General features: G+C 37.3%; 2 protein-coding genes across 3 annotated transcripts; both read left to right on the forward strand.

Moving 5' to 3' along the window:
* Positions 1–8: 8 nt before the first annotated feature.
* On the forward strand, positions 9–4,955 carry LOC117992486 (UDP-glucosyltransferase 2-like). Of its 2 annotated transcripts, none has more exons than XM_069505834.1 (9): positions 9–106; positions 262–417; positions 871–961; positions 1,132–1,324; positions 1,782–1,979; positions 2,916–3,135; positions 3,448–3,667; positions 3,947–4,166; positions 4,596–4,955. In XM_069505834.1, the coding sequence occupies exons 2-9, from the start codon at positions 265–267 to the stop codon at positions 4,858–4,860; spliced, it is 1,560 nt and encodes a 519-aa protein (XP_069361935.1). In that variant the 5' UTR covers positions 9–106; positions 262–264; the 3' UTR covers positions 4,861–4,955. The 2 variants fall into 2 exon arrangements, with proteins under 2 accessions (XP_069361935.1, XP_034836076.2); XM_034980185.2 differs by having other exon boundaries at positions 58–110.
* A 6,733-nt stretch (positions 4,956–11,688) lies between these two features.
* On the forward strand, positions 11,689–27,388 carry LOC117992484 (UDP-glucosyltransferase 2-like). Its single transcript, XM_069505952.1, has 14 exons — positions 11,689–11,791; positions 12,588–12,737; positions 13,521–13,605; positions 15,064–15,256; positions 15,683–15,880; positions 17,168–17,387; positions 18,776–18,925; positions 19,709–19,793; positions 21,260–21,452; positions 21,879–22,076; positions 23,365–23,584; positions 24,084–24,303; positions 24,815–25,034; positions 26,822–27,388. Exons 1-14 carry the CDS (start codon positions 11,789–11,791, stop codon positions 27,096–27,098), a joined length of 2,412 nt encoding a protein of 803 aa, XP_069362053.1. The 5' UTR covers positions 11,689–11,788; the 3' UTR covers positions 27,099–27,388.
* Positions 27,389–27,589: the final 201 nt, after the last annotated feature.

Raw genomic sequence — 27,589 nt, forward strand, 5'->3', positions numbered from 1 at the left:
AATATAACAGATAATAATACCATAAGAAATGATAATAAATAATAATAGTGCATAACGTGTGTGATTGTGTTAATGTTATGTCATGTAATAAATATTTAAATAAAGAGTAGGTAGATATTTTATACTGAAACAAAAACGAATAATAAAGTTATACTTGTAAATATACAGATTTAGTGCGCATTAAAGATAATCGTATAACTTAATATCAAATATAATCAATGAGAAATTCAGAATGAATTCTATAAAGTTTTCCTGTTGCAGAAAATGTTGAAGAAGATACAGTGCGTGGTGCTAATTCTAGCTTCACTATATGAAGTAAATGCCTACAGATATCTGGTTGTAAGTCCGATACCAATCAAAAGCCATGCAATATTGGGAGATGCACTGGTTGACTGTCTAGTTAATGCTGGGCACGAGGTAAATGATGAATGATTCTGCGGTAAGCGATTCACAGGTCGTTACATTGTAGCTCTACCTGACACTGTTCACATCGAGATGCAACCACTGGGTGAGCACTCTCTATTCCATGGACTCTCATAGTTCCCTTCACCTCTGCTACCTCGCGCTGTTGATATAGACCTCGAGATGCAACCACGGTGTGAGTATTCTCTACTCTGTAGTCCCTGACTCTCATAGTTCCCTAGGGCCCCCTCTGTTGGTCATATAGTATGGTCTACAGCTCTAGCAATTCATTCGATATGGCATATATATGAGTTTAAACCTTATTATGTGCGATCTGGTGTACGCCAGGGTTCTATCTTAGAGCCCCTATTCTTCCTAATAATAACAGGAAATGCACAGGCAGCGCGTTTTATAAATAAAGTTTTATAAACTAACGGTTTTTGTGGTAATTTACTTGTTCATTTTCAGGTAACTTATATAACAACATTTGTCCCAGAAAAATTACCATCACAAGTTACTATTATTGATGTTAGTGAAAACATCAAGCATCTTCCTACAGGTATGACATTTAATTTAGTAATAAATCCTGGCAAGCCTGGTTCCTATATATGATGTCAACTCTGTCAACTGCTGTCAATCTGTCAAGTCATTCAATATACAGAAAAATAAAAATCTATAAAATGTGCATGAACTGCAGATGATAATATAATACAGATTAATATATTTTAGATGAAACTTTTAACATAACAACAGTTATTGATAACACAAATAAGATCAATTCTATTGTTTATATGATATCAATGATGATGGATATTAGCAAAGCTACAATACAGAACCCAAATGTACAAAAGTTAATCGCTGATAGAACTCAAAAGTTTGATGCTGTGATTTCGGAATGGATGCTCAATGAGGTCTATGCTGGGTAACTTTATATTTGCATCTTTAAAAAATCGTTTTTATGGTTCATTCTCATTAAAAGAATAATTATTTAAGAAAAATCGTTCATTAAAGATTGATAAACTATTTATTTCTTCAAGGCAACATAATTCACTAATATGTACATATACTTTACTTTATAGTAGCTACACCTGGATAAGATAACATCTTGATATGGACTGATAGAATGGTGATCACAATCAATCGTCAACAGTCAAGTTACAGAGACTATAAGAGTCCTACACAGCTCCTCTGTGAAACTAATTACTGCAAAAAGAAGAAGGAAATCATCACTTATATTATAAGTTGTGTCGTAGACATCCGTTAAGAAAGGATTTTTAATAATTCAACCCCTAAAGGGGTTTGAAATTTGTATAGTCCACGCGAACGAAGTTGCGGGCATAAGCTATTTAATTACATAACATGGTGTTTTTATTTTGCAGATTTGCGGGAATTTTTAACTGTCCTTTAATTTGGTTCTCGTCAGTAGAACCTCATTGGGGGATATTGCAACTAGTAGATGAGTTACCTAACCCTGCGTATACGGCCAGTTTATCATCTGATTACGTCCCTCCTTTGACGTTCAAGCAACGAGTCACTGAATTGTACTATCAAATTACGGAAAGGCTCATAAAAATTTTGTATGTATAATGTGGCCGATTCTCTTGTACAAAATCTCTAAACTAAACTAAATTGACAAGTATAAATCTAGTGCTACCTTTTTCTGCAAGCGACATTATGAAAGAGATAACAATAGATTTAGACGTGTCATTTTAGTTTAGTCTAGAGATTGTGTACAACGGAATTAGCCCCACTGTATAGGCATAACGCATAACAGAGGAGGATCCTGCGATAGTGGAGCTGCAGTGCGAGAAGGTTGTGATGACGCAACACGAAAGCTCAGTAATTCTTCAACTTGTGGAAACTATAACCCCTCCTTCACCGCTCCACTATCGCAGGAGCTTACGAAGTTATGCACTATATCCATAATTCAACAAGACTTCAAATAATAATTGGATCCAGTTATGCCAAAATGTACGAAGTGCAAGTCACATTGCATTGATTTCGAAAAATTACGTTTTTTTGTTCACTTTAGGCACACGCTTAACCACAATCATACCTGATTGAAAGTGATAAAGTGGCCTAAGAGGCAGTGATATGATATCTAGGAGAAGACTCATTTACCTAGAAGATGCCTATTCACTCTTGTTCGAAAGATGCCCGGATTGTAAACGGACCTTTGCCTATGAGGAATGATGACATAAGGATGGAAACTCGCCCAACACGTCTTGCAGTACGCTAATCTAATATTCTATATCTAGGAGTACGATGGCGAAAATATACGTTTATTAAAGTCAGACTTTTGCCTACGCATGATCCAAATGTAATTATGCTTTTTGATTTGAGTTTTGATACATTCTTAGCGTGTTTATGTAATTATTTAGTATTTCCCAATATTTTAAGTTTATTAACTAACTTTATGTCAATGTGTGGGTTGGTATATTAGGGCATAATTGGATCCAATTTACCATAGATCAATTTTAACACAATGTTTTTGCTACAATGTTTTTTTGCAGTTGGATATCTGGCCTTGAACATAGTATATACAATAATTTGTTTGTACCGGTTATCCGTGACAGACATAATTCTGTGCCACCTTTTGAAATATTAAGGTATAATGCGTCTTTGATTTTGAGCAACTCACATTTATCTATGAGTACCGCTGCAAAATTACCACCTAACGTTATTTATATAGGAGGATATCATATTAAATCTAACGTAAAGCCTTTACCTAAGGTAATTTTATACGTTGTTTCTATTCGATGAATTTAATGAAACTTATTTAAAAATTAAATAGATATATTTTTTATGGTTATTAAAAATGTTACAATAAAACTTAAAGCTAGCCTTATCTAATTACTGTATAAATGTTGCCCACGTGGGGTGGTACCAAGAATACTGGCTGCATTACCGCACTAGACAGCCAGAGGTGATTCTTTGCGCAAAAAATGAGTCAGCCCTTCTGTCACCAGATGAGGCTTTTAACCGCGGTGAAATGATTCATAAAAGTTTAGCACTAAATTAAATATTGTATTTTTATATTTCAAGGATCTGCAACAACTTATGGATATTGCCAAGCATGGCGTGATTTACTTTAGTATGGGTTCAACTTTAAGAAGTAAAAATTTCCCAGATGATGTCAAGAAAGAACTGTTGAAAATGTTTGGCAAACTTAAACAGACGGTCATATGGAAATTCGAAGAACAACTACCTAACAGCCCTAGCAATGTTCATATTGTTCAGTGGGCTCCACAGCAAAGCATTTTAGGTAAATATGGGTTCTAATTTATAAAAATAGTTTTTTGATCTGGGCTACTTAGGCGGACAAGTGTCCAGATAGTGGTTGTAAGTATGAATAGTTTCATTATAATTATATGACATAATATTATGGATCCGAGACATGGCCGCTAACTAAGTATGATGCACACTGATGCCTCATCAACAGAGTAAACTATCTTCTGCGCAGTGACAACCAAAAACTCCTTTACTACTTCTGTATCTATATCTATGTAAAACTGTGAGATTATGCCTTTAACATTATTTACAGCACATAAAAACTGTATCCTGTTTATCACACACGGTGGTCTTCTCTCAACTACAGAAACAGTGCACTTTGGAGTACCAATAATAGGAATACCAGTTTTTGGTGATCAATTTGTAAACGTAGCGAGAGCTGTCAAAAAGGGCTTCGCTCTGAGAGTTGATTTGTCTTATACGATAGCTTCAGATCTCGAGATAGCTATAGGAGAAATACTTAATAATCCAAAGTAAGTACTTTAATTTTTAACTGTAACTAAATGAAATACGTTACTAAATATGACAAAAAAGCTTGACTGACTGACTGACTCATCAACGTCCAGCCAAAGCTTTTTTGGACCTAGAAACCTGAAATTTTGCACACAGGTTTCATTTATAATGTGGACGGAAGCCTCAAGCGGTCATCGGCTTACAATATTTCTTATTGAAATGTTTGAATAGTCAAATACATCCATAATTTTGTCATATCGCACATGGTCAGGGGAACTATGGGACTATTGTCTAAAGTTCAGACGATAGGGTTTAAACTCTAAACCCTTTTCTTTCTGAGAGAAGATTTGTGCTCAGTAGTGGATCAGCGTTGCGATAGTCGATATTATAATACTCAAATGGAACGGTGACAATAGGCAACCTTGTATAACCCCAAGCTTTTATTCTAGATACACGACGAGGATAGCGGAATTGTCTCAGATATACCACGACAGACCTGTGCCACCGGCCAAGGAACTAGTTCATTGGGTAGAACATGTTGTGAAGACAAGAGGAGCGATACACCTCCGCTCTCCAGCGCTCATGGTCCCCTGGTACCAAAAGCTTTACATCGATCTAATTTTAGGTACAGTCGTCATTGTTTTAGTTTCAAAATATGTTCTTAAATTCATACACAGTATTTTATTTATGAAAAGAAAAGAAAAAGTTAATTAGTTCATATACTTATTAAAATAAAGTACCTACGTGTGTCGTGTTTTTATAATAGGTACCATAATTATTCTATAAATAGTTTGTAACAATTGAAGATAAACGACACAAAAAAACAATAAAAAGATTATAATGACAATGTGATTTTTTTTTAATTATTTCTCATCATACAATAAGACATATCAATATATTTAAATTACAAAAAATTTCATAATAAGCACTGACTATTTATATACTTCGTAGTTTTTTGCTAAAAGTTTGCTAATAATTGATTGTATCTACAACATAAATAGCAAGGAAATGGTTCTAACTTAGTGATACGGTGTTAGGTAAAAAACAAATACGAAGTGTAAAGTGATGTAATTCGACTAATTTTATATTACGTGTGACGAATAATACTTACTATTTCAATTTATTTCTGAATATTTTATACTCAGTTAGGTACCTAGTTGATTGATTTACCCATGACCTCGATTACAAAACCCAGATTCGTTTTTAACAAGGTTAAGGTTTTTTTTAATAACTTTTATAAGCTTGCAAGAAAACATTGCAATCGGGACTACATATTTAGGTGCAAATAATGCATCTTTATAAAAGTCTTATTCGCAGTATCCTAGAATATGGTGCCCCAGTTTGGTCCCCTTACCAGAAAACGTATGCCGACGCCGTTGAATCCGTGCAAAGACGTTTCTTACGAAGACTTCTCTTTAAATTCAATAGAAAGCTTGTCAATTCCTCTTATGAAGACAAGTTAAAATATTTTAAACTCGATTCTCTATGCTTGCGCCGTATGCTACTTGATACAATCCTACTGCATAAAATTATCAACAATCAAACGGATACCACACTTTTGTCAAAAATAGGTCTAAATTGTAAAATCCCAAAACGAGCAACTCGCACTTACAACGTATTTCCAACTAAGCCCTGCCGCACTGTTTTTGCGACGCACTCTTTCCTCAATCGCATTTGTCATCAATTTAATACGCTTCATCAGAAAGATCGACAGCTAAATATTTTTAATTCTACGACAACCTGCTTTCGTCGTAACGTCATTATCTCCCTACGAAAGGGAGCTAATTAATCAGTTTGTAATGAGACTTAACCGATTTAACGTGCTAATTCCTTATTACATTTTGCTTTACTTTACTGCCTTTTAAAGTCATAACATCATTGTACCTAAATCTTTTGTACTAGCCAGTTGTTAATGTTTATGCTATGTGTCCTTTAGTTATAAATCCTTTTGTATGTAAATACTTGTGTATGTGTAAATGTTGTTGGTTAGTCAAATAAAAAAAATAAAAAAAATACATATAATGTCAGTGCGTCGCCGTTCTTTATTAGAATTTTTGTCTATAAGAATTTGGTGGATACACTAACGTGTAGATAACGTATAAGATCTAACGTATAACGTATAGATAACGATACCAAAATTATTAATTTGATGATTTTAATTTATCGATATTTCGACTTAGTTGCATGTATCACAACGGGACTGTACGCTTACTACGAGATTTTATGTTACACCAACGTTGATAGTATTTGAGTATCGAAACACTTCCACGTTATAGTAAACTGTTTTATAGCTCAAGTTTGACTACACATCTACAGCCAGCGTTGAAATGAAACGTTGCGAAATTAAAATCAGTGGTATTGAATTTTTGACTTCAATTCATGGCTCTTTAGGTCCATTTTACTTTGATGGTATTGTGTTTCGACTCGAATTCTAGCAACGTTTGGTGAGACGTGAAATCTTATACTAAGCATACTGCTATGTCGCGAGCGATGAAGTTTGAGCTCTCATGGGCAGTACGGAACTACCTTTCTTGTTCTTTTCGCTGGAACTTCACGTTCCGGTAAAATACACTTACAACGTCAAATTATTAACTTTGGACGTCGTACTATGCTGCTATGGTTTTCAAAATTCTACTACCGGATTGGACACTAACGTGTGTCTTGATCATACATCGCAATCGTCATCTTTGTCCAATGACGTCCATTGCTGGACGCAGGTTACTTGAAGGTATTTCCACACTTTGCGGTCTCTTACTGCTTTGTTCCAGCTCCATACGACTTGATGTATGATGTATTTTTTAATACAACAACAACGCAATATTAGTTAAAATCAAAAAATAAAAAAGCCAAAGAATAAAAGGTACTTATAAGTTGAAACGGGGGAATAGAAATTGCGAAAATAAACTCGCTAACTACATTTCGAAGTTGTAGCGAATTGTCATCTCGGGAACGCTAAATTAAATACGAGTTTCTCGCTTCATAAACTTGAAACTTCCGGCAACTTGAGTTGTCATCTTAATTTATAAATGTTCATTTAAGTTACAAACATTAGTAAGTTTCTTAATGGAACGAGTTGTCATCATGTCGTCCGAAGATATTATAAGGTATCGAAATTTTTTAATAAGTTAAAGTGATCTTGTAAAGTGGTGATAATAAAAAGAATACCTGGCTTTGTTGTGGGCTCTTCTCAGACCTGAGCGCATTTGGAACCCTCGTAGCTTTAATTTTTAAGTTCGCGTAAAAATTATCACCACTATAATAGGTATCATTTTACAAATGCAACAACTTACTTTCAAAAAGTGTAATTTATTAGCTATTTTGAATAAACTACTTGATTTGATTTGAATGACTATACAGCGTGTTTTTTTTTAAATGGGAAGTATGGAGAAATCCAAAACTATAGCCGATTTTTACAGGGAAACTGTCTTAGGAACAATTAAGTAGGTCTTCTTTTGTGAAAACAATCTTAACATAGTCGTACCTACTCCTAGCACAAGCTTCACGGTTAATTGGAGAGGAAAGTGGAATGTAAGTCAATGGCTAATATTCTATTTTAAATAACCTACACTGGCAGGCATCAAATAAAGGCTATCAAACGACTAGGTATGTGACATGGGCCGTCATGGCAAAGAGTTTTAATATTTAAAACTCTTCGATTTACGTCACCCCTTGTGATCAAATATCTAATATTTTGACAGATGCTGATTCAGGATCCAATAGAGAGCTCACTCACTCTAGTTCACTCTGCTCTAACAACGGCAACTCTCTGTTACAAAGAATGAAAGGACAATTACTGTCTGAAAGTTTTCTTTTATTGTTTTTCTTATCTTTAAAGTTTCGCTTGACTCTGTGAGGTCTCGAGCACAGAATTCTAAATAAAATAATGGTAAGTTTAAGCTATCATATTACGATTATTAGGGTTCCGTAGTACAAATAATAAACCGTGCGAACCTGCGAGCCAATATACAGAATGTAATAATTAGAACGCTAGCAAAATCTTAACGCTATTATTAATTTATTATACTACCTACACACAATCCAATACCAATAACCATTTAACTTATACTTGTAGTTTTAGCGATTTAGTATTTTTAAAACCCGTAATGTATAGCGTGCAAAACTCGGCGTCACTGACCCACCTACGACGCGGCATTGACCCCGCCGCACCTATCTACGCAACGTCAGATGTTTTATTTGCAATAAATTGCAACTATTAAAAATACAAGTTTTTTTTGCCTATTTGTGGTATCATAATAGTAATCATTAGTAGTATCCTTTATTAGTATTACATGTCTTAGTTTTTACTAGCATTCCAATTACACCCTGTATATTACATCGAACTGCTTTTGCTCTCCTTTCCCTTTCCACATCGAGGTCGTTCTTTAAATACTCAGTTACAACATACATCACACAAAAAAAATTAAATTGTGGTCATGAACTAACAATTAGTATTTTCAATTTTCGAAGTAAATCAAGTGGGATATCATATGAAAGGGCTTCATTTGTGCATTCTAAAACAGATTTTTATTTATTTGTACATGCATCATAGTTTTTGAATTATTTTGCAAAATGTCGAAAAAATACGACTGTAGTACGGGACCCTCGTTGCGCGAGCCTGACTCGCACTTGGTCGGTTTTTTAATATTATCAGTAGTATTGTTATCTCAAACAGCGTGATACGGCAAAGAAGATAACATATAACTCAAATAGACGTGACACAGCAAAAAAGGCTATATAATCTTGCTAACGTTATAATTATTTTGTTTATGTTGCACGTTTGAAGGCCAATGTACTTGTTATCCTGGTAGTAAGTATGTGTAAACCTCATCATAGAATCATAGGTTCACAATTACATCAAAGTCAAAGTCAAAGTCAAATGATTTATTCAAAATAGGTAATAAATTACTCGTATTGATGGTCTGGTATGGTGTTAGATTTGTAAGATATAGTGGTGATAATTATTACGCAAACTTAAAACTAAAGCTACGAGGGAGAGGGACAAACATAGTATAACCCGAACACTTTCATTAGCTCGTCATTTTATCTATGAACTTTTGTATTTTTAATTTTGTGTTTGATTACAGATGATTAGCTGTTGGTGATCCTAATAAATGAAAAAAAAAAAAAAAAAACGCGAACAGTGGTAATGGGTACTGGTACTGGGTAGGGAGCATTGTTAAATCAAGCGGGTCGCAGGGAGCACTTAGGCTGAGATCTATAGAGCGCCCTTTGACTTTGCTCAGACTTAAGATTGAGTTAAAACGAGACAGATTTATGCGAGAGATATAGCTGTGTCGTTTTAACTCTGTCTAGATTCAGGTGGCGTGCGCAAGTCCGCGGGAATTGAAACCCAGCTGTGGACGTCTATTAGTTGATGACACAATCACATCAAAGGCTCTGTCTAGGGGCCAGAACTACTGTTATACTGTGACTCTCATAGCCATCGAACTATGTAAGCGAAAAGAGAGTGCACTTGTGTTTGGGACAGCAACCCAACACGACCGGAGAGAGATCAGGAGCACCATAGCTTTTTTGCTATCTACGAGACGGGGGTGTAACACTTTCAACTTCCCGAGAATCCACTGAGAATTTCTTGACAAAAAAACCCAATTCGGTCCAACACGGGACTCGAACTCGGTACCTCGTGATCAGCTGAATACCTAAATGAATAATTGATGTAATTTTAGTTTCCATATCATCACTTATCACTTAAGGGAACCAAGTTCAAGCGGTCAATAATAATGGTATCATTGTACCTACAACTTTGAGTGTATTCACTAGCAACACAAATTGCAGAAATCAGCCGTAAATAATTGCCATGTCAATGTCAACCTTGATACGTAAAATCGTAAAGTTCTGTGCCGGCTTTCGGTTAAATCGTATCTGTATCGTTCACAAAATATTATGTGATTATGAAACGCGTCGGCGATACGGATACGGTCGCGGTGATCGGATCGGGCAAATGATGATACATAGATGGCCAGTGCCGAATTAGGCAACGCCCTAGAACGTTTGAAATGTAGGTGCGGCTACAGCGACTGGCAAAGGCACAGAGGGGCGCTGAAATGCCCCCTTTTGGACAATATTTAAAAAAAACTATCGCACTTTATCGATATGCGAGTAGCCGAGTAAGTATTCAAATATTACATTTTGATTCCCAAAATTCAGTAGAAAATTAGCACTATAAATAACAAAATCTTTGCTCGCTGCGCTCGTACTCATGATCAATTTATGTCTATTTTATAGGTACTTTATTTTTTTTATTTTTTTATACTTTATTGCACACAACACAAAGTAAACATTGGAAAAACATACACGGATCTTAATCTAATAACTCTAGCATGCAAAGGCGGCCTTATCGCTAACGCGATCTCTTCCAGGCAACCTTTGACGAAAGGAATCACGAAAACACGGGTTGGTGCGGCAGCCGAAAATGGCCCTATATTATGTTATAAATTGGCTATACTTTGTTACGTTTTGTCAGTTTTATTGCTAGTAGACACTTGGATTAATATGGCCAAGACCACGGAATAGACTGTTCCGTGGCCAAGACAGTAACAAAACAAAAAACAAATAAATATTATATTATATTGGTTCTTATCAGTAAGTATTTACGAGTAGGGTAAAGTTCTAATTTGTGGAGCTTTGAATTTATTATTTAACTAGCATATGCTCGCAACTTCGTCCGCGTGGACTACACGAATTTCAAACCCCTATTTCCCCCCCTTAGGGATTGAACTTTCAAAAATCCTTTCTTAGCGGATGCCTACGTCATAATAGCTATTTGCATGCCAAATTTCAGCCCGATCCGTCCAGTAGTTTGAGCTGTGCGTTGATAGATCAGTCAGTCAGTCAGTCAGTCAGTCAGTCAGTCAGTCAGTCAGTCACCTTTTCCTTTTATATATATAGATATAGATAAAAAGGAGAAATTGACTAACTGATGTATTATCAACGTACACATGGCAAAATTATTAAGTACTAGCTGATGCCCGCGACTTCGTCCGCGTGGAATTAGGTTTTTTACAAATCCCGTGGGAATTCTTTGATTTTCCGGGATGAAAGTAGCCTGTGTCACTCTCGAGGTCTTTAACTATATCCATGCAAAAAATCACGTCGATCCGTTGCTCCGTTGCGACGTGATTGAAGGACAAACCAACAAACCAGCAAACCAACAAACACTTTCGCATTTATAACAGTACTGATGATGATGATGATGATGATGATGATACTGGTGGATGATGGATTATCTAAGAGAGATGCCGCGCAGAGACGAACAAGTTGACTGCGTAACAGGAACATCGCATATTTAACCGAGACGACGTTTTTAGCGCGACAACGCGACACGAATATTCGCCCGATAATGTAACCCCAGCATTACAAGTGAGAACCGGACTATGTTTGTAAGAGACGAGACCGAGAGTCCTCTGTTAAATTATTAACTCCATTATCGCTTAATTCTAGTTTTATTATTAGTATCTATGTATCATTATCATTAATTTATCTGCAGGGGCCATACAAAACGTTCGCTATACAAAATAATTAGATATTTTTGTTTAAATCAATCTACAACCTATGTTACCGGTATTAAAACGTTTAAAAAGTGTTTCTATTCGATGACAACGCTTGGCCGTAATTTTATCTAATGGTAAGTGACAATACAGTCTACTTAGTACGCTAACGTTTAGTGTCAGATTCTTGTTCAAAATGGATTTGAATTTTAAAAACCGGTCAAGTTCAAAATCAAATAAAAATCGTACAAGTAGGTACCTACTTATTAATTATTTTTATTTACATGGGGGTTGGTCATGTTGATTTCTTTATTATTTGTTGTCATAGCGGCAATAGAAATACCTACACCACACTCTGTGAAAATTTCAACTCACTACCTATTACGGTTCATGCAATACGGGCCCCGCTGACAGACAGACAGGGGGGTGGACAGACGGACGGACGGGCAGCTAGTAATATGGTCCCGTTGGCACCGTTCGGTTGACCTAAATATCATTGTAAGATTATCATAAGCTAGCTGATGCCCGCGACTTCGTCCGCGTGGATTTAAGTTTTTTTTTAATCCTGTGGGAACTCTGATTTTCCGGGATGAATAGTATGTCCTTCCCCGGGATGTAAGCTACCTCTGTACAAAATTTCATCAAAATCGGTTAATCCCTTGGGCCGTGAAAAGCTAGCAGACATACAGACACACATTCGCATTTATAATATTATAGTATAGTATATAGTATGGAAAGTTATAGAATTGATTGGTGATTTTGCGGGATAAAAAGTAGCTATCGCAATCGAGCGGCAAATTGTATCACATCGAACGAGTGAAATATCAATTTTATTAAACTACCTTCAATTAGTAAATTAATAATTTTGTATCATTTCTGACAGTTTCATTCAGTCATCAATTTTTAAAAATAACCTAACATGATATGTTTCAGAAAATGTGGAAACCAATGCTACCTATACTATCAATGCTAGTATGTTTCTCGGAAGCCTACAAGATTCTGCTAGTAACTCCAACTCCTAGTAGAAGCCACGATATCCTGAATCAAGGGTTGATCAGACATTTGACTAAGGCTGGGCATGAGGTTAGATGAGAGAAAACAATACAAAGTAATATACAGGGTGTAATCAGAACACTGGCAAAAATGAAGACGGGTGATACTACTGATGATTACTGATATCTTCTATATATATAAAAGGAAAAGGTGACTGACTGACTGACTGACTGAATGACTGACTGACTGACTGACTGACTGATCTATCAACGCACAGCTCAAACTACTGGACGGATCGGGCTGAAATTTGGCATGCAGATAGCTATTATGACGTAGGCATCCGCTAAGAAAGGATTTTTGAAAATTCAACTCCTAAGGGGGTGAAATAGGGTTTTGAAATTTTGTAGTCCATGCGGACGAAGTCGCGAGCATAAGCTAGTAATACCATAAAAAACGAGAGAAAATAAATATAAAAAATCCTAGAATTTTGTAAACGTTTACAATATATTTACAATTGGCACAATTTTAAAAAGACCTTTTAAAATAAATAAATCATTTCATTTCATTTCATTGCAAATAAAACATCTGACTGACGCTAGAGGCCGACGAACGTTGCGTAAGTAGGCCACTCGAAGTCAATGCCGCGTCGTAGGCGGGGCATTGACTTGTGAGTTTTGCACGTTATACATTGCGAGTTTGAAAAATACTAAATCACTTAAACTACAAAATCAGGCAAATAGTTTTTGGTATTGGTTTATGTTTAGGTAGTATAACATAGATAGATCCAGTATACATAGGTAGAAATCTACCTATACATACATAGAGCGTTGCGTTGAATTAAGATTTTGATTTCCTTTACTATACTTGTTACAGATTACTTATATCGCTTTCATTCCACAAGAAAACCCCCTACCAGGAGTAACTGTAGTCGATATTAGTGATGCATATTATCTTACAGGTATTTAATAATAATAATTAATAGCTATATTATCACTTAAATTAGGTTTACCCCACGGCCATATTATAATAACTAGCTGATTCCTGCGACTTCGTCCGCGTGGATTTACGTTTTTTAAAATCCCGCGGGAACTCTTTGATTTTTCGGGATTGTTGTCGTTGCTTGGTACCTACAATATGAATTCACTATTAACACTTCCTGAATCTTGATAACCCAGGCGGGCAGTAACCCTGCAGCATCAGGATTAAGGAGTTGAATCCAGAATTTTTTATGTGACCACGACGTAAACTTTTTTTGTTGATTTAAAAAAAAAATTTGCAAATCGGTCCAGAAACCTCGAAAAAATCGATGTAGAAAAAAGAACCACCTCCTTTTTGACAGTCGGTTAAAAACCGATGACCTTGAAATATCAAAAACACAATCTTTAAAATATCCCCTTTCTAACAAAAAAAGAATGAATGAAATCGGACTACGCGTTAATGAATTACAACTCAGTATACATTTTAACTTTCATCCCCTCTCCTACGGGAACCATGCTGAATTTCGGGATAAAAAGTATCCTATATTCTTCCTCATAGTATGACCTCAAATCGTACCAAGTTTCATTGGAATCCATTCAGTAGTTTCAGTGTGATGCGCGGCCGTGATACAGACAGACAGACAGACAGACAGACAGACAGACAGACAGATAGACAGACAGACAGACAAAAATGAAAAAAATTACAGTTTTGGGTTCAGTACCGATTATAGAGTGCCCTCGAAAAAAAATTTTCAAAATATCTTCAATGTACAGAATTTGACCTGTTACAGTTTTATTATAAGTATATTGATTGATTGATGATAATTCCGGCCACGGCGCGCGACGGCCAATCTCCACAAAGATTAGTGCGCGGGAGACTTAACAACTAGAATAACAACGGGAGATATAAGTACAGTACGCAACCAAAAGTAATACTACTACCACTACTACTAACAGTACTAATAGTACATCGAGCTTTAAAAGGAGATAGCAGATTTGTAGAGTAATGTCTCTGTCGTTGAGACCGATAAAACGTCATATAAAGGTATGAGCGACAGAGACAACGTTATACAAAGCCGAAATGTCATTTCTTTCGGCCGCGTACTGTAGTGCACGTTATACATAGGTATAAGTCACTCAAATTGCTATTGCGCTGGAACCATGTCACATTAACATCGAAATGATCTCTCATTTTGGCGTCAGCCGAAATATAAATATACCACCAGCTTGAAACTTCAGTCTTGTGCTGACGTCACTGAAATGGCGGCCACGCGCATTAGCAATTTGCGGGACTTATACGCGATGAATTTAAGTAACGAAAATAACTCGCAATTAGTGTAAGAGTTTAGTTTAGTAAACTGTATATACTATATACTCGTAAGTAAATATTAAATGGGTACAATATTGTTTATTTATTAACATTTTTGTTAAATTTCCAGATGATTTTCTAAACGTTCAAGATATTATGGAGAAGAAATTTGATATAAATGAGGTAACTGGTTTTCTGCCATTGATTTTGCAAACGAGTAGAGTTGTAATAGAACATCCGAGGGTACAAAAGTTAATGGCAGACAAAACTCAAGAGTTCGACGTTGTTATTGCAGAGTTTTTATTTAATGCTGTCTATGCTGGGTAAGCAGAATATCTAAATATTATGGAAAAGGTGACTGACTGACTGATCTATCAACGCACAGCTTAAACTACTGGACGGATCGGGCTGAATGGGCGCATATATCCAAGCATTTTGAATTAGAAACGAGGAGGCAAAACGCTTCGTATACGACTAAAACTCTTACCTATCGCTCTCCATCGCCTGCTGAATGACCCTGAGCTTTCTTATGAAGCCAATAAAGCCACTGTAACTCAACTGATCATTAGCAATACGCGTGTTTCGAAGATTTTGGTTTCAGGCTCTGAAGGATTTTCGACAATCTTTTTCTTTCATGAATTCAAATTTCTTGAAATTTACCGAACGCTACCCAGTCGATAAAAATTATTTTAAACAACAATAAAAAATAATTTAAACTAAGAATTATATACTTTTTCATACATTTACAGATTTTCAGGGCTGTACAACTGCCCATTGATCTGGTTTTCACCAACCGTCCCCAACTGGATGGTGTTCGAGCTGATAGACGAGGCTACCAACCCTGCGTACAGTGTTGGAGTAGCATCTACCAGCATTCCTCCCCTGACCTTCACAGAACGAGTTGCTGAGCTAGGCAGCCTTGTCTTTAGGAAGCTAATACAAACACTGTACGTATCGATTTTCAACAGATGACAGCTAACTGCCGTACTCAGAGTCGCTAATCGGTACTTAAGATTGAGTTAAAACGAGACAGATTTATGTAAGAGATATAGTTCTGTCGTTTTAACTAAACTTAAGTAACGATTAAGCGACTCTGAGTACGGCAGTTAGACGCTTAGATGAACGACTGATTTTACTCTGGTTTTGTGGGATATCTACTATCTGCATTAAAAAATGGTCATGTGCGGGTCGGACTTGCACACAAAAGTTTCGCGACGGTACGAAAACTTTTGTGTGCAAGTCCGTCGTCGTGTAAATAATAATGGATTCTCTTGCCAAAGGACCTCTGGTAGGCTATTTAGGCATGGCTCTCTTAACGATACGATTAAAAGGGCTCACTAAGCCGGCAGGGATTAGTCGGTGGCAAGAGACCTGATGGATTGACGCTGGTTTCCTGGGAACAGGGACGGGCGCTAATATGGGACGCAACTTGCGTTGACACATTGGCCCCGTGTCATATCTGGGAGATAGTATCAAGACCGCAAGCCGCAGCAGAAACAGCTGAAAACGGCAAGCGGTATGTAGTATGCCTCTCTTATCGAGACATTTTTGTTCCGTTTGCGGTGGAGACCCTAGGGCCATAGTCGAGTCAGTGCAAAAAAAAATTGCGAGACATTTCACCGCGATGAATAGCCTCATTTTTGCGCAACGGATCAGCCTGGTTGTCCAGCGCGGAGTATTCTTGGCACCATTCCACGTGGGCATGATTTGTATAGTAATTAGATAAGGCTAGCTTTAAGTTTTATTGTAATATTTTCATTTGAAAAAAAACTTTATTTTTCCTCCGGATTTCATCTCAAAGAGTGAGATGTCAGTGTAACCCAACATATAGCTCGCTCCATAGTGCGCTGAGCGACATTTAATTTGTGGACCAGGCGAATCCTTGGTGTTCACGTCCCCGCTCCCTACGTCACATTACTCATCCATGGTTCCATACTTCCATACTATAATATTATAAATGCGAAAGTGTGTCTATCTGTCTGTCTGCTAGCTTTTCACGGCTCTGCTAGCTTTTCAAGGATCATCCGTTCAACCGATTTTGACGTAATTTGGTACAGAGGTAGCTTGCAACAAGGGGAAGAACAAAGCCTACTTTTATCCCGGAAAATTTAGGAGTTCCCACAGGATTTTTAAAAACCAAAATCCACGCTTACGAAGTCGCGGGCTAGCTACTTACTGATATGATAGCCACTCTTTAGTCTCAAGGCTTAAAAAGTTGCCATGATTTATTGCAGGTGGAGCTTAAGATTTGACAACGATATGTACGAGAAAAATTTCGTTCCGTTGATACGACAGAGAAGAAGCGCCGTGCCAACTTTCGAGAGTCTTGCGTATAATGGATCTCTTGTGTTGAGCAACTACCATTATTCGACGGGAATTTCTGTACGGGCGCCGCAGAATCTTATATCAATAGGAGGTTTTCATATCGACCAGAATGTCACATCCTTACCAAAGGTAAATTAGTCCCGCAAATTGCTAATGCGCGTGGCCGACATTTTAGTGACGTCAGCACTAGACTGAAGTTTCGAGCTGATGGTATATTTTTATTTCGGCTGACGTCAAAATGAGATCATTTCGATGTTAATGAGACATGGTTCCAGAGCAATAGCATTTGCGGGACTTATAACGCGTAAATTTAAACTCTTCTCTTTTTGTGTTAAATTTCATGTCTTTATTTTAAAGGTAAACCTTACTTTTGACATGACAGTGTACCCCTGGAGTTAAAATAGTGCGCGACTCCGTGAAGAGTATTTTTACGGACTATACACTTTTTGATTGTCAATAATAATTATTGTGGTTGAATGAAATGCTTTAACTTTTTTTGGAATGATTTTGCCAAAACCAAAACCATCCTAGCTTTTGTTTTTTATGAACCAAAGGCATACAATTATCATTAATTTATCTGCAGGGGCCATACAAAACGTTCGCTATACAAAATAATTAGATATTTTTGTTTAAATCAATCTACAACCTATGTTACCGGTATTAAAACGTTTAAAAAGTGTTTCTATTCGATGACAACGCTTGGCCGTAATTTTATCTAATGGTAAGTGACAATACAGTCTACTTAGTACGCTAACGTTTAGTGTCAGATTCTTGTTCAAAATGGATTTGAATTTTAAAAACCGGTCAAGTTCAAAATCAAATAAAAATCGTACAAGTAGGTACCTACTTATTAATTATTTTTATTTACATGGGGGTTGGTCATGTTGATTTCTTTATTATTTGTTGTCATAGCGGCAATAGAAATACCTACACCACACTCTGTGAAAATTTCAACTCACTACCTATTACGGTTCATGCAATACGGGCCCCGCTGACAGACAGACAGGGGGGTGGACAGACGGACGGACGGGCAGCTAGTAATATGGTCCCGTTGGCACCGTTCGGTTGACCTAAATATCATTGTAAGATTATCATAAGCTAGCTGATGCCCGCGACTTCGTCCGCGTGGATTTAAGTTTTTTTTTAATCCTGTGGGAACTCTGATTTTCCGGGATGAATAGTATGTCCTTCCCCGGGATGTAAGCTACCTCTGTACAAAATTTCATCAAAATCGGTTAATCCCTTGGGCCGTGAAAAGCTAGCAGACATACAGACACACATTCGCATTTATAATATTATAGTATAGTATATAGTATGGAAAGTTATAGAATTGATTGGTGATTTTGCGGGATAAAAAGTAGCTATCGCAATCGAGCGGCAAATTGTATCACATCGATCGAGTGAAATATCAATTTTATTAAACTACCTTCAATTAGTAAATTAATAATTTTGTATCATTTCTGACAGTTTCATTCAGTCATCAATTTTTAAAAATAACCTAACATGATATGTTTCAGAAAATGTGGAAACCAATGCTACCTATACTATCAATGCTAGTATGTTTCTCGGAAGCCTACAAGATTCTACTAGTAACTCCAACTCCTAGTAGAAGCCACGATATCCTGAATCAAGGGTTGATCAGACATTTGACTAAGGCTGGGCATGAGGTTAGATGAGAGAAAACAATACAAAGTAATATACAGGGTGTAATCAGAACACTGGCAAAAATGAAGACGGGTGATACTACTGATGATTACTGATATCTTCTATATATATAAAAGGAAAAGGTGACTGACTGACTGACTGACTGAATGACTGACTGACTGACTGACTGACTGATCTATCAACGCACAGCTCAAACTACTGGACGGATCGGGCTGAAATTTGGCATGCAGATAGCTATTATGACGTAGGCATCCGCTAAGAAAGGATTTTTGAAAATTCAACTCCTAAGGGGGTGAAATAGGGTTTTGAAATTTTGTAGTCCATGCGGACGAAGTCGCGAGCATAAGCTAGTAATACCATAAAAAACGAGAGAAAATAAATATAAAAAATCCTAGAATTTTGTAAACGTTTACAATATATTTACAATTGGCACAATTTTAAAAAGACCTTTTAAAATAAATAAATCATTTCATTTCATTTCATTGCAAATAAAACATCTGACTGACGCTAGAGGCCAACGAACGTTGCGTAAGTAGGCCACTCGAAGTCAATGCCGCGTCGTAGGCGGGGCATTGACTTGTGAGTTTTGCACGTTATACATTGCGAGTTTGAAAAATACTAAATCACTTAAACTACAAAATCAGGCAAATAGTTTTTGGTATTGGTTTATGTTTAGGTAGTATAACATAGATAGATCCAGTATACATAGGTAGAAATCTACCTATACATACATAGAGCGTTGCGTTGAATTAAGATTTTGATTTCCTTTACTATACTTGTTACAGATTACTTATATCGCTTTCATTCCACAAGAAAACCCCCTACCAGGAGTAACTGTAGTCGATATTAGTGATGCATATTATCTTACAGGTATTTAATAATAATAATTAATAGCTATATTATCACTTAAATTAGGTTTACCCCACGGCCATATTATAATAACTAGCTGATTCCTGCGACTTCGTCCGCGTGGATTTACGTTTTTTAAAATCCCGCGGGAACTCTTTGATTTTTCGGGATTGTTGTCGTTGCTTGGTACCTACAATATGAATTCACTATTAACACTTCCTGAATCTTGATAACCCAGGCGGGCAGTAACCCTGCAGCATCAGGATTAAGGAGTTGAATCCAGAATTTTTTATGTGACCACGACGTAAACTTTTTTTGTTGATTTAAAAAAAAAATTTGCAAATCGGTCCAGAAACCTCGAAAAAATCGATGTAGAAAAAAGAACCACCTCCTTTTTGACAGTCGGTTAAAAACCGATGACCTTGAAATATCAAAAACACAATCTTTAAAATATCCCCTTTCTAACAAAAAAAGAATGAATGAAATCGGACTACGCGTTAATGAATTACAACTCAGTATACATTTTAACTTTCATCCCCTCTCCTACGGGAACCATGCTGAATTTCGGGATAAAAAGTATCCTATATTCTTCCTCATAGTATGACCTCAAATCGTACCAAGTTTCATTGGAATCCATTCAGTAGTTTCAGTGTGATGCGCGGCCGTGATACAGACAGACAGACAGACAGACAGACAGACAGACAGACAGATAGACAGACAGACAGACAAAAATGAAAAAAATTACAGTTTTGGGTTCAGTACCGATTATAGAGTGCCCTCGAAAAAAAATTTTCAAAATATCTTCAATGTACAGAATTTGACCTGTTACAGTTTTATTATAAGTATATTGATTGATTGATGATAATTCCGGCCACGGCGCGCGACGGCCAATCTCCACAAAGATTAGTGCGCGGGAGACTTAACAACTAGAATAACAACGGGAGATATAAGTACAGTACGCAACCAAAAGTAATACTACTACCACTACTACTAACAGTACTAATAGTACATCGAGCTTTAAAAGGAGATAGCAGATTTGTAGAGTAATGTCTCTGTCGTTGAGACCGATAAAACGTCATATAAAGGTATGAGCGACAGAGACAACGTTATACAAAGCCGAAATGTCATTTCTTTCGGCCGCGTACTGTAGTGCACGTTATACATAGGTATAAGTCACTCAAATTGCTATTGCGCTGGAACCATGTCACATTAACATCGAAATGATCTCTCATTTTGGCGTCAGCCGAAATATAAATATACCACCAGCTTGAAACTTCAGTCTTGTGCTGACGTCACTGAAATGGCGCCCACGCGCATTAGCAATTTGCGGGACTTATACGCGATGAATTTAAGTAACGAAAATAGCAAAATAACTCGCAATTAGTGTAAGAGTTTAGTTTAGTAAACTGTATATACTATATACTCGTAAGTAAATATTAAATGGGTACAATATTGTTTATTTATTAACATTTTTGTTAAATTTCCAGATGATTTTCTAAACGTTCAAGATATTATGGAGAAGAAATTTGATATAAATGAGGTAACTGGTTTTCTGCCATTGATTTTGCAAACGAGTAGAGTTGTAATAGAACATCCGAGGGTACAAAAGTTAATGGCAGACAAAACTCAAGAGTTCGACGTTGTTATTGCAGAGTTTTTATTTAATGCTGTCTATGCTGGGTAAGCAGAATATCTAAATATTATGGAAAAGGTGACTGACTGACTGATCTATCAACGCACAGCTTAAACTACTGGACGGATCGGGCTGAATGGGCGCATATATCCAAGCATTTTGAATTAGAAACGAGGAGGCAAAACGCTTCGTATACGACTAAAACTCTTACCTATCGCTCTCCATCGCCTGCTGAGTGACCCTGAGCTTTCTTATGAAGCCAATAAAGCCACTGTAACTCAACTGATCATTAGCAATACGCGTGTTTCGAAGATTTTGGTTTCAGGCTCTGAAGGATTTTCGACAATCTTTTTCTTTCATGAATTCAAATTTCTTGAAATTTACCGAACGCTACCCAGTCGATAAAAATTATTTTAAACAACAATAAAAAATAATTTAAACTAAGAATTATATACTTTTTCATACATTTACAGATTTTCAGGGCTGTACAACTGCCCATTGATCTGGTTTTCACCAACCGTCCCCAACTGGATGGTGTTCGAGCTGATAGACGAGGCTACCAACCCTGCGTACAGTGTTGGAGTAGCATCTACCAGCATTCCTCCCCTGACCTTCACAGAACGAGTTGCTGAGCTAGGCAGCCTTGTCTTTAGGAAGCTAATACAAACACTGTACGTATCGATTTTCAACAGATGACAGCTAACTGCCGTACTCAGAGTCGCTAATCGGTACTTAAGATTGAGTTAAAACGAGACAGATTTATGTAAGAGATATAGTTCTGTCGTTTTAACTAAACTTAAGTAACGATTAAGCGACTCTGAGTACGGCAGTTAGACGCTTAGATGAACGACTGATTTTACTCTGGTTTTGTGGGATATCTACTATCTGCATTAAAAAATGGTCATGTGCGGGTCGGACTTGCACACAAAAGTTTCGCGACGGTACGAAAACTTTTGTGTGCAAGTCCGTCGTCGTGTAAATAATAATGGATTCTCTTGCCAAAGGACCTCTGGTAGGCTATTTAGGCATGGCTCTCTTAACGATACGATTAAAAGGGCTCACTAAGCCGGCAGGGATTAGTCGGTGGCAAGAGACCTGATGGATTGACGCTGGTTTCCTGGGAACAGGGACGGGCGCTAATATGGGACGCAACTTGCGTTGACACATTGGCCCCGTGTCATATCTGGGAGATAGTATCAAGACCGCAAGCCGCAGCAGAAACAGCTGAAAACGGCAAGCGGTATGTAGTATGCCTCTCTTATCGAGACATTTTTGTTCCGTTTGCGGTGGAGACCCTAGGGCCATAGTCGAGTCAGTGCAAAAAAAAAATTGCGAGACATTTCACCGCGATGAATAGCCTCATTTTTGCGCAACGGATCAGCCTGGTTGTCCAGCGCGGAGTATTCTTGGCACCATTCCACGTGGGCATGATTTGTATAGTAATTAGATAAGGCTAGCTTTAAGTTTTATTGTAATATTTTCATTTGAAAAAAAACTTTATTTTTCCTCCGGATTTCATCTCAAAGAGTGAGATGTCAGTGTAACCCAACATATAGCTCGCTCCATAGTGCGCTGAGCGACATTTAATTTGTGGACCAGGCGAATCCTTGGTGTTCACGTCCCCGCTCCCTACGTCACATTACTCATCCATGGTTCCATACTTCCATACTATAATATTATAAATGCGAAAGTGTGTCTATCTGTCTGTCTGCTAGCTTTTCACGGCTCTGCTAGCTTTTCAAGGATCATCCGTTCAACCGATTTTGACGTAATTTGGTACAGAGGTAGCTTGCAACAAGGGGAAGAACAAAGCCTACTTTTATCCCGGAAAATTTAGGAGTTCCCACAGGATTTTTAAAAACCAAAATCCACGCTTACGAAGTCGCGGGCTAGCTACTTACTGATATGATAGCCACTCTTTAGTCTCAAGGCTTAAAAAGTTGCCATGATTTATTGCAGGTGGAGCTTAAGATTTGACAACGATATGTACGAGAAAAATTTCGTTCCGTTGATACGACAGAGAAGAAGCGCCGTGCCAACTTTCGAGAGTCTTGCGTATAATGGATCTCTTGTGTTGAGCAACTACCATTATTCGACGGGAATTTCTGTACGGGCGCCGCAGAATCTTATATCAATAGGAGGTTTTCATATCGACCAGAATGTCACATCCTTACCAAAGGTAAATTAGTCCCGCAAATTGCTAATGCGCGTGGCCGACATTTTAGTGACGTCAGCACTAGACTGAAGTTTCGAGCTGATGGTATATTTTTATTGCGGCTGACGTCAAAATGAGATCATTTCGATGTTAATGAGACATGGTTCCAGAGCAATAGCATTTGCGGGACTTATAACGCGTAAATTTAAACTCTTCTCTTTTTGTGTTAAATTTCATGTCTTTATTTTAAAGGTAAACCTTACTTTTGACATGACAGTGTACCCCTGGAGTTAAAATAGTGCGCGACTCCGTGAAGAGTATTTTTACGGACTATACACTTTTTGATTGTCAATAATAATTATTGTGGTTGAATGAAATGCTTTAACTTTTTTTGGAATGATTTTGCCAAAACCAAAACCATCCTAGCTTTTGTTTTTTATGAACCAAAGGCATACAATGTTATAGTGGTATTGTTATTAGTTGTGTGTACTGTGGGGACCAAACAAAAGATTTCTTGATTTAGGATTTGCAAAAACTTATGGACGACGCGAAAGACGGCGTGATTTACTTCAGCCTGGGTTCTAATATGAAGAGCAAGCATTTCCCAAGCGAAATAAAACGAGACCTGTTGAACATGTTCGGTAAACTCAAGCAAACAGTTATATGGAAATTCGAAGAGGATTTACCTAACAGACCGAATAATGTCCACACTGTACAATGGGCGCCACAACAAAGTATTTTAGGTAACGTACTCTTTTTTTATACACCTGTATAACAGATGTCTGTCTATCTGTCTGTTCCTTCCTTTTTAGGGTTCCGTAGCCGAATGGCAAAAAACGGAACCCTTATAGATTCGTCATGTCTGTCTGTCCGTCTGTCAGTCCGTCCGTATGTCACAGCCACTTTTTTCCGAAACTATAAGAGCTATACTGTTGAAACTTGGTAAGTAGATGTATTCTGTGGACCGCATTAAGATTTTTACACAAAAATAGAAAAAAAACTATAAATTTTGGGGTTCCTCATACTTAGAACTATGTGCCCTGCCCATAGCCTTAGCTTCGCAACCCGTTAGCTACATCGGACCTCCTACGAATCTACTATTTTCTGATTTGATCACGTAGAGAAACTCTAAGCATAGTTCTCTTTATCGCCCGCTGAGTGACTGAGATTTCTTATGAGGCCCATAGTTAGCGACCATGTCTCGGATCCATATGTCATCACTGCCAAGGTAATAATGATATGATCTATTTACAGCACATAAGAACTGCGTAATCTTCATCACACATGGAGGTCTTCTATCGACTACAGAAGCAATACATTTTGGCGTGCCCATTATAGGTATACCGGGTTTTTATGACCAGTTCGTAAATATTCAAAGGTCTGTTATTATGGGTTTCGCGAAGAAAGTTGATCTTACCTATTCGATTGTTAAAGACCTGGAGTTGGCCATTGAAGATATACTTGAAGATCCCAAGTAAGTAATTCAATCATAATTAAAACGGCTTGATCATAAGTTTTTTTTATTTGAAGACTAATTACGGCAAATAAAAACATCGTGAGAAAACGTGAGAATTCTCCATAATGTTAGCTGCTAGTTGTTGCTAGCTCAAACGTAAATGATATTTTGCTAATAGCACTTGGGCAACGTGGTGGACCTAAATCCTTTCATTATGAGAGGAGATCCGCTAATAAAAAAGAAGATGTGTACCTAGTAATAAAATTACTTTATTTTTATATTAAAAAACTGTCGTTTACGGATTGTGACATCATTTTTCACCTTCCGTACAGCGTGACGTTCATGTTAAAAATAAATAAAAATCATATTTTTTTTTAATTATTCTCTACCAGCAGTTGCCCGCGACTTCGTCCGCGTAAAATTTCTGGTTTCTCATGAGCTCTGAAATTTTCCCGCTGCAAAAGGCCTCACTTACCTACTCACTCAGTCTCACCTTAAGGCACGGAACCCAAAATACCTAAATGCCAATTTTCATATTATATCTAACTTCAAAAACATAGGATTTTCATATAACTTTTCAACCCCCATTTCACCCCCTAAGGGGGAGAATTTGGTTAGATCCTTTCTTATCTGATACCTACCCCCTAGAAAGAACCTACGTTTCAAATTTCAAGTAAAAATAACAATAGTTGAAAGTTTTCTATAAAAACTTTTCCGCCCTATTTTACCACCCTTAAGGGGGAATTGGCCAAATTGACTTATACAGATGTTTATTATTTAAAGCTAATAACCTAAATGTCGATTTTCATGTCTCTAACTTCAAAAACATAGGACTTTCACCCCCTTAGGGGGGGATGTTCTCAGAACCGTTTCTTCTGACACCTACGTCCTAGAAGGAACCTACCTTCAGAATTCCAAGTTTGTAAGCTTTATAGTTCCTGAGATTTCGTGATTAGTCAGTGAGTGAATGAGTGAGTGAGTGGTATTTCTCTTTTATATATTTAGATTCTAGCCCCATAGACTACTGCTATACAAAAAATTATGTCATTCAGTCCTAGAAGCTATTGTGGACTGGCGATGGATAGAGATAATGCAAATCACAAGTGGTGATCTCACCTGTGAGCATGTAAGTACCTAAGTGACAGTCTAAGATGGAAGCGAGCTACCTAAGAAGGGGTAAAGCGTCTAGCAGTTTTTACACCTAAATCGTACGACTTTATCTGTAGGTGATAACTCGCTATGGCCAAAGACGCTATCATTCTGTTTCGATTTCAAGTAAAGCATCCGCTATGGAGGTTTCTAAGTCTCATTACATTACAATCCATCTCCAGCCACTATTGAGATCTCGGACTATAGTCCACTACACTGAACGAGTGCGAATAGGCAAACTTCACACATCTTTTTATAACATTATAGAGAACTCGCAGCCTTGCAGGTTTCAACGTCATCTTTTCCTTCGCCGTTAACGTTGGACGTTGGTATGTGATATTTAATTTCTTAAAACACACAAATTTACCTAAGTCCGAAAAGTTAGAAGTGCCTGCCCGTAATCGAATCATGTCCTTCTTCTTCTTCTTTCTTCTTTGGGGCTATACAGGTCCTTACTATCCCTGAATCACTGCGACCGTCTCCGATCTATTGTGTTTGCCTCCACTTCACACTTCCTTATCAAATCCTGTGGCCGCCAGATACAGCAGCACCTTCTTGACTGGAATTGAAGTAACATCCTCCGGATAAATGATGTGTCTCCCTAGGTGGACGCTACGGACGCTAATCATGTCCTTGGTTATGTTTTGTTGTTCCAGGTACACCTCTAAAGCCCATGAACTATCAGAGATATACCATGACAGAACAGTTCCTCCAGGAAAGGAGATAGTCCACTGGGTAGAACATGTCATAAAGACGCGAGGGGCGATTCATCTGCGCTCTCCTGCATTTCTGACGCCCTGGTACCAGAAGCTATACCTAGATCTTGTCTTGGTACTGTTGATCGTAGTTTTAATGTTGAAATATGCATTACGGTTCATGTGTAGGTGTACAAAAACTAAATTAGTAACGAAAGACAAACAGAAGAAGAATTAACGCCTATTTATCTTAAATGAATCGCTGAATGTGTTGCTGATGGTAAATTTCGAGAACAGCTGAATTTTCATAATATTCCTTGAAGTACGGGGATGGTTCTTACGGAGAGAAAAATTTAAAAAAAAATCCTGAAAAAGAATCGACTGTTCGGCGGTACGAAGTACGCCGGGGCAGCTAGTTTTTGTATAAAAGCCATAATATGCCAAGCGAAAGCCATATACATATTATATATAGTCCGTAGAAAATGAGAACCCACTCGCCACGTGTCAACTGTCATGTCAAGAGTACGATTTTAATCCTTATTTCATAGGTGAACCGTACTTTTGACATGACAGTTGACACAAAAAAATAAAATGGCGAGTAAGATCTCAAAATGTACGCAATATACTTTTGAATTTCCCAACATACCTACATAGGATTTGATTTGAACAAATTAAATATTGTAAAGTAATGGTGATGTATTATTCCATACGATCCATACTCCATACTAA

The sequence above is a fragment of the Maniola hyperantus genome, chromosome 21, assembly GCF_902806685.2.
Source record: "Maniola hyperantus chromosome 21, iAphHyp1.2, whole genome shotgun sequence".
Taxonomy (NCBI): Eukaryota; Metazoa; Arthropoda; class Insecta; order Lepidoptera; family Nymphalidae; genus Maniola; species Maniola hyperantus.

Coding starts and splice junctions, on each gene's coding strand:
- LOC117992486 (XM_069505834.1), top strand. CDS start 265: ATGTTGAAGAAGATACAGTGCGTGGTGCTAATTCTAGCTTCACTATAT. Junction 1,980..2,915: donor GAAAGGCTCATAAAAATTTT/GTATGTATAATG, acceptor GTTTTTTTGCAG/TTGGATATCTGGCCTTGAAC. Junction 3,668..3,946: donor TCCACAGCAAAGCATTTTAG/GTAAATATGGGT, acceptor CATTATTTACAG/CACATAAAAACTGTATCCTG.
- LOC117992484 (XM_069505952.1), top strand. Junction 13,606..15,063: donor TGATGCATATTATCTTACAG/GTATTTAATAAT, acceptor TTAAATTTCCAG/ATGATTTTCTAAACGTTCAA. Junction 21,453..21,878: donor TTTAATGCTGTCTATGCTGG/GTAAGCAGAATA, acceptor ATACATTTACAG/ATTTTCAGGGCTGTACAACT.